This window comes from Nicotiana tabacum, chromosome 3 (genome assembly GCF_000715075.1).
Source record: "Nicotiana tabacum cultivar K326 chromosome 3, ASM71507v2, whole genome shotgun sequence".
NCBI lineage: Eukaryota > Viridiplantae > Streptophyta > Magnoliopsida > Solanales > Solanaceae > Nicotiana > Nicotiana tabacum.
The window spans coordinates 140,665,926-140,674,149 of NC_134082.1; the positions used below are offsets into that span (position 1 = coordinate 140,665,926).

General features: G+C 38.2%; 1 protein-coding gene across 1 annotated transcript; it reads left to right on the forward strand.

The window, feature by feature from the left end:
• Positions 1 to 2,925: 2,925 nt before the first annotated feature.
• Positions 2,926 to 3,711, forward strand: LOC142177475 (uncharacterized). The gene has a single exon (XM_075246314.1). It carries the CDS (start codon positions 2,926 to 2,928, stop codon positions 3,709 to 3,711), a length of 786 nt encoding a protein of 261 aa, XP_075102415.1.
• Positions 3,712 to 8,224: the final 4,513 nt, after the last annotated feature.

An 8,224-nucleotide genomic window follows, 5' to 3' on the forward strand; every position in this document is an offset into this window, starting at 1 on the left:
TAGGAAAATAATATATTAGGGACGGGGAAAGGAGCAGGCTAAACAGATAATTTGGTGGTGCATAGGTACTTATCACCTCACCTATACGCCAAACACATGGGTTTTCACATAGCAAATAAGTTGGGGATCCCTAATCCCTCAAGTCAAAGTTAGACCAAACACTTACCTCAAGCCAACGGCCAACTCAAAGCTCAATTACCACTTTTCCTCTAGATTCCACCCCCAATATGCTCATATATAGTCATAATTAACTTAATAACATCAATTACCGCTAAAGAAATCAATTCTAATGCATAATTATAAGTTGTCCAATATTTTCCCAGAAAGTCAAAAACCGACCCCGTGACCGCTTGGCCAAAATCCAAAATTCGGACCAAAACCCGATTACCCATTCACCCCCGAGCCCCGATATAAAATTATTTTTGGAATCCAACCTCAAATTGAGGTCTAAATACCCAAATTTTGAATTTCCTAAGTTTTGCCCAAAAATCCCCAATTCCACTATGAAACCCTTAGATTCTAGGATGAAATCTTATGAAAAGAAGTAAAAGATTGAAAGAAATGAGTTAAGAATCATTTACCTATAATTTCGGGAAGAAAAAGCCTTTGGAAAATCGCCTCTTGTGTTCTAGATTTTGAAAAATGGGAGAATGAATGAAAAATCTCGTCTAAGTCTAAACATATCAGCTGCAGATGTCGCATTTGCGACCTGAGCTTCACAAATGCGAAGGTCCCATTGTAAATGCGAGAACCCTCACACCTCTGTTGCCTTCAAAATTGCGAAGGAATGTTCGCAATTGCGAACATGAACCTCCGCAAATGTGACAAAATGATCGCATTTGCGATAACCGCCCTTTCCCAACTTGCTTCGCAAATGAGAAGAAATCTTCGCAATTGCGAGAATTGCTGGCCCAGCCTTTCTTGGCAAATGTGATGAAGGCCTCGCAAATGCGGAACCTGTGGTGTTCGCAATTGCAATTCTTGATCTCGCAAATGCGAGATCAGAGGCCTGCAATAGGTTCAGTCATACCAGCAAAAAATTTTAAGTTCTAAAATACCCTGTAGCCTATCCAAAACTCACTCGAGCCCTCGAGGCTCCAAACCAAACATGCACACAAGTTTTAAAACATCCTCGTGCAATCAAATCGTCAAAATAATATCCAAAACTACGGATTTAATACCAAAACACATGAAATTCTTAAGAACACTTGAAATTCCTCTTTTCTCCATCAGATGCCCGAATCATGTCAAATAAATTCCATTTTTCACCAAATTTTACATACATGACTTAAATATTATATTAAACATGTACCGGGCTCCGAAACTAAAATACAAACCTGATACTAGTGAGATCAAACATTAATCAATTTCTTTAATTCTTTAGATTTTCAGTCTTACAATTTTCATCAAAAATTCATTTCTCGGGATTAGGACCTCGGAATTTGATTCCGGGCATACGACCAGGTCCAATATTTTACTACGGACTTACTGGGATCATCAAATCACGGGTCCGGGTCCATTTATCTAAAACGTTGACCGAAGTCAACAAAAATTGTTATTACATAAATTTTCCAAATAAAGACTTTCCGGAATCACGCCCGGACTGCGCACGCAAATCGAGGAGAGATAAAATGAGGTTTTTAAGGACTCGGAATACGAATTTGAGTTCTAAAACAGAAGATGACCCTTTGGGTCATCACAATTAGCTTCTTATTTTTTACTTTGTTTGGTGATACAGGTGTAACGTATATATTTTCTTCTTTTTTTAATCAACGAGCCTGTTTTTATTCAATACGGAGTATAAAAAGGGAGTACAAAATGCAAAAGAGTTGGCATCCTAAACTCTCTATTCCTACAGAGGTGGAACATGCTCCAACCAATACATATGTAGGTCATCAAATGTTTTCACAAAAGGGAGATAGGGAGTGAGAGATCTTCCCTATGCTACAAAAAAGAAAATCAAAGTACATCAAAATTATAGTCTAAGCAGTTGTCGATCCATGTTAACCTTCCCTTGGGAGATGTTGAAATATTGTATACAGGTGATGGCGCTACAATATAAACCACAATTAGATAAATTCTCTACCCCTTTGTTACCTTCTCAGTGTAATTCACCTTTGTCTCATCAAATAGCTCTATCTTGATTCTTATGTCGTTCACTTCATTTTGTAATCTCCAGGGTATACTAGATGTATTTGTTAACCACTGGACCAGCATCAGGGAGCCACTTTCTATATATCAATATCATGAATGATCAATGCACCATTCAATTCCAGCTTTCTGCAGTATTGTTAGTCACTGTGCCTAGGGGCGTTGCATAAGCGGAATGAACAATATGTGATTGAAAGGTTAGGTGAAGCAATATATTTTGCTGGTACAGGGGAGGATATGCCACTTTTGCTAAAGTTTTTAGCTCAGATAAAATACTAGAGGCGTTCCACTGTTGTAAGTGTGGATTTGGATTTTTTCAGTGTACGTATCTTGGTTCTTGTTGACGATGGTATTCAATTGAAAGAGATCTCTGGCGGCTAGGTTTATGCAATGTATCACATGATATCAAAGTTGCCTCCTTAAACACATTAACAGGGACACGTGGCTTCATCATAGCCCTTGCTCTTTACTTGTTTGTTTTAATTTTAGCCATAGGATCTTCTTCTAGAACTTTCTTGTACATAAACTATAGTTAGTTTATTTAGAGCACGTGTTTTCCCAGCTAGTGGAGGAACACATGTATATATATATTACAACACTGTACAGAATAACCGTCCGAGATATCAAATACAAAGTAATTTTACTTTCAATTGGATTTCTTCTTCTCCAAATTTTACATGGTATCAGAGCATATCAATTTCACTAGATTCAATTGCGATTTAGTATACAAAATTTCTGGAATATCAGTAATCGTTTCATCTTCTCTCGTTGAATATGGTTTTGGCTGAAGATTCTGGTTCCAGTGTTTCCGCTGATTCTCCTGCTCCAATAATGGCGAAAATTGATCATCTTCATCCCTATTATCTTCATGCATCCGATTCGCCAGGTATGGCCTTTTTTTTTGCTTTCGATTGGACTGGTTATGGATCATGGAGGAAATCTATTCTAGTCTCCTTATCTGCTAAAAACAAACTTGGATTCATAGATGGGAAGTTAGTTAAACCAAAGGAAAATTCTGAATTTTTTAATCTGTGGACAAGGTGTAATGATATGGTTTTTGCTTGGCTATTAAATTCTCTTACCAAGAAAATTAGATCTAGTGTAATTCACTCTAAGTCTGCACATGATCTGTGGGAACAGCTTGAGAAGAGATATGGACAGTCTAATCTAGCGCAATTATTTGATCTACAAAAACAAATAATGGAAACTATACAAGGTTCAAACAATATTGCAACATATTTCAATAATATGAAAGCCATATGGGATGAGATTGATCTACTTGATTCTAGAGTTGTATGCAGTTGTGTTGATTATAAGTGTGGGGCTGTAGAGAAAAACAGTGCACTTGAAGAAAGGCAGAAATTAGTGCAATTCTTAATGGGTCTTAATGAGACATATACTGCATGTAGAGGCAATATAATGATGATGAATCCCTCACCTGATATTGATCGAGCTTATTTTCTGTTACTACAAGAGGAAAGACAAAGAAGTATACAACCTATGGGGATTTTACCTACAGACTCTACCTTTTTCTCTATTGCTAGACAGTCATCCATTTAGGGCAAGGCAATCAGAGATTCAATATGAAACAAGGATCATTTTACAGTACTTCAAAGCCCAATTCCTATCAGGACAATCGGAGAAATAATTCAAGCTGCAAATATTGCAAAAGGACAGGACATACTATACAAAAATGCTTCAAGCTTCATGGATATCCCACAAATTTTCAACATGGAGGATTTAAGAACAACAAACCAAGGAAGAATGTACAACCAACTTTTTATAATTCAGCACATAGCAATGCCATCAGCACTTAGCCAGACTCTACACAGCCTACAAATACTGATGTGTCTATTGGATTAAATCAGAGCAAATTTCTCAATTGATGGAGATACTACACCAAGTCAAAATTGGCCAACAAACTACTTCTAATTCTGAAGCAAATGTGACAGTTAACTGTGCTGGTATTGCTTCCTTTACTATCCTAACTACTCCTAAAAATTCTATTTGTCATTTTTGGATATTTGATTCTGGTGCCTCAGAACACATAACTTTTGATGAATCTATTCTTTTCAACATCAAACCATTATCACAACCTGTTTTTGACAACCTACCTAATTCTTTTAGGATTAAAGTCACACATGCTGGACAATCTTATATCCATCCTGATCTCACTCTTAACATAGTGCTTTTAGTTCCTAGTTTCAAATTTAACCTTTTATCAGTTCACAAACTATGTTCACAATTTAACAGTCTGCTTACCTTCTCTGCTACATCTTGTTTCTTACAGGGCCCTTCCTTGAGGAGGCCTCTAGATCCTGGTAAAGTGAAGGATGGACTCTATCTGCTGCAGACCTTTCATCCCATGTCTGGAACTCACCTGCAGACAAACCAAACAATTTCATCTCCTGTTAATAATTGTCATCAGTCTGTTTGCACCTTGTTTTCTAATTCTGAATTTTCTTGTAGAACTTTATGGCATGTAAGATTTGGGCATATGCCCATTTCAAGTATGAAACACATCTCTTCTCTACCACAGAATGCTTTTGTTTCTGATCCTCACCCTTGCTCTATTTGTCCTCTAGCAAGACAACATAAGCTACCATTTCCTAAAAGCACCTCTTCCACATCACACATATTTGAACTTATACATATTGACACTTGGGGACCCTATAAAACAACTACTTATGATGGTTTTAAATATTTTCTAACCATAGTGGATGATTTTAGTAGGGGAACTTGGACCTATCTTTTGAGCAACAAAGGCAATGCTTTCACTATTCTCAAATCCTTTATTGCCATGGTTGAAAGATAATTTGACACCAACATTAAAGTCATTCGATCTGATAATGCCTTAGAACTAGGGAGTGGTTCTACTGCTGCTGCTTATTTTCAGTCTAAAGGGATCATTCACCAAACTAGTTGTGTATCCACCCCTCAACAAAATGGTATAGTTGAGAGGAAACACAAACACTTACTTGAAACCTGTAGAGCCTTGCTATTTCAATACAAAGTTCCTACAATTTATTGGGGTGAATGCCTCTTAACTGCCACCTTTCTTATTAACAGATATCATACCAAATTGCTTCACCACAAGACACCTTATGAAATTGTTTTTGGCAAATCTCCTGACTATAATATACTTAAGTGTTTTGGTTGCCTTTGTTTTGCCTCTACTTTGTCTCATCAAAGAGGGAAACTTGATCCTAGGGCTATTGCCTGTGTATTTCTTGGTTACCCTTTTGGGAAGAAAGGCTATAAGCTCCTAAACTTGCAAACTAACCATGTTTTTATTTCTAGAAATGTTGTGTTTCATGAATCCATTTTTCCTTTTTCTGTTTTGCATTCTGCTTCTTACCCCCTCTTTCATGTTTCCCCTACTGTGTCTTCTTCCAACTATCCTCTCTCTATCCTTTCTTCTCATCCTAACTCTCCTCTTCCTAATGATTCCCATCTGAGTCCATCCTTCTCCTCTCCTCCTTCTTTTTTTTCTCTTCTTCCTTCCTCTTCTCCTACATCTCCTATACAATTACCCTCTAGTTCTGCCTCTTCATCTACCTCCACTGATACCTTTATTCCTATGTCCCCTACCCATTCTGCACCTTCTCCTGTTCTTCTTGAGGCTCGCTTGCGCAGGTTATTAAGAGAACACAAAACACCTGCCTACCTTTCAGATTTCATATGCAATGTTGTCCATCTTACTGATGTTTCTACCCCTTGCTTTCTTTATCCTATTTCACCTAATGTTCTATCCTTTTCCACCCTATCTCCTCTCAGTCGTCAGCTTGTTAATTCTATCTCCCACATTCATGAACCCACTTCCTTTTCTCAAGCTGTTACTCATCTTAGATGGCAGGAAGCCATGGCTAAGGAATTGGATGCTTTATTGGCCAATGAGACTTGGACAATAGTTCCTCTACCACCTGAGAAAAAGGCTCTACCCTGCAAATGGGTTTACAAAGTGAAACTTAAATCTGATGGCAGTGTTGAAAGGCTTAAGGCACGTTTGGTTATTAGAGGTAACACTCAACGTGAGGGTATTGACTTCACTGAAACGTTCTCTCTGGTTGTTAAAATGACTACTATTCTTTCCATTCTCGCTATTGCTGTTAAAAAGGTTGGGGTCTTTATCAACTCGATGTTAATAATGCTTTTCTATACGGGGATCTACACGAAGAAGTCTATATGAAATTTCCTGCTGGTTTTCCTTCCCCCTCTCCCACTTATGTTTGTCGCCTTAAGAAGTCTCTCTATGGGCTTCGTTAGGCCTCGCGCCAGTGGTATGCTAAGCTCATTGCTGCCCTCAATTTTAAAGGGTTCTCCCACTCGCTCAATGACTACTCTCTCTTCTACAAGAAGTCTGGTTCATCGGTCTCACTAGTGGTTGTGTACGTTGATGATATACTACTTACTGGCAACAATGAGCAAGAATTGACTGAATTGAAACATTTCCTTGATGCTGAATTTAGAATTAAGGATTTAGGGCATTTATCTTTCTTTTTGCGCATGGAGATTTTGCAGGAGCCTTCTGGTTTGCTTGTTAGCCAATGCAGATTTACTCTTGAACTGCTCACTGAATTTTCTTGTTTGGATCTTTCTCTAGTCACCTCCCCTTTGGATCCCTCTATCAAGCTCTTTGCTGGAGTTGGTCCTCTTATCCCTGATCATTCCCTTTATCGTCGTCTTCTTGGTAAGCTCAACTTCCTCACTCATACTAGGCCAGATCTTTCTTTTGTTGTTCAACACCTATCTCAGTTTATGCAAGATCCTTGTTCTCCTCACCTAGCTGCTGCCATGCATTGTCTTCGCTACCTCTTAAAAGATCCTGGTCTTGGTCTTTTCATGTCTTCTTCCCCTTCTTTTGATCTTCTCGCTTTTTGCGATTCCGACTGGGGTTCTTGCCCTGATTCTCGCCGTTCTGTTAGTGGTTTCTTCATCAGTTTGGGTGGTTGTCCCATTTCTTGGAAATCCAAGAAACAACCTTCTGTTTCTTTGTCTTCCGTCGAGGCAGGGTATCGCTCCATGTGCCGTGTAGTGGCAGAATTAACCTGGCTTTACCGCCTTCTTGCGGATCTCTCTGTGCCTCCCTCTTTACCGATTCCCCTTCATTCTGATAGCCAAGTTGCGATCCATATCGCTAAAAACCCCGTTTTTCACGAGAGGACGAAATACGTCGAACTTGATTGCCATTTTGTCCACCAACAGTTTCAATCTCAACCATTATTTCTAGTGTTTATTCTCTTTGAAAACTTCAAACTCTAGAAAAACAAAACCAAAAAGATCTATTACTCCCAACTTCTTGTTTTCACTCTTGCTCTGATATGTGTTGACGATGGTATTCAATTGAAAGAGATATCTGACGGCTAGGTTTATGCAATGTATCACATGATATCAAAGTTGCCTCCTTAAACACATTAACAGGGACACGTGGCTTCATCATAGCCCTTGCTCTTTACTTGTTTGTTTTAATTTTAGCCATAGGATCTTCTTCTAGAACTTTCTTGTACATAAACTATAGTTAGTTTATTTAGAGCACGTGTTTTGCCAGCTAGTGGAGGAACACATGTATATATATATTACAACACTATTCATAATAACCGTCTGAGATATCAAATGCAACGTAATTTTACTTTCAGTTGCATTTCTTCTTCTCCAAGTTTTACATCAAATGCAAAGTAATTTTACTTTCAGTTGCATTTCTTCTTCTCCAAGTTTTACAGTTCTTGAACGTAAAACATACCATCTCCCCTTCTCTGATTGTCTTGGTACACATATGACTACATAACTGCAATGTAGGTATCAAATTAATCTAAGTACACAAGTAATTGATGATGTCCATCTCATTGAAGAAGTATTAGGCATGTGCCTAATAAGAGTTTTCTTTGGTTTGGTAGCCAACCTTGTTGACTTGGTTTGGTTGGTAGCCAACCTTGTTGAATTAGTTTGGTTTGGTAGCCAACCTTGTTGAATTTCTTTGGTTTGGTAGCCAACTTTGTTGAATTGTGAAAAGTGTGTGTAAATTGTCAAATATTGTAGGCTTTAGAGGGTGAAGCTTTGGCTATAAAAGGAGAGC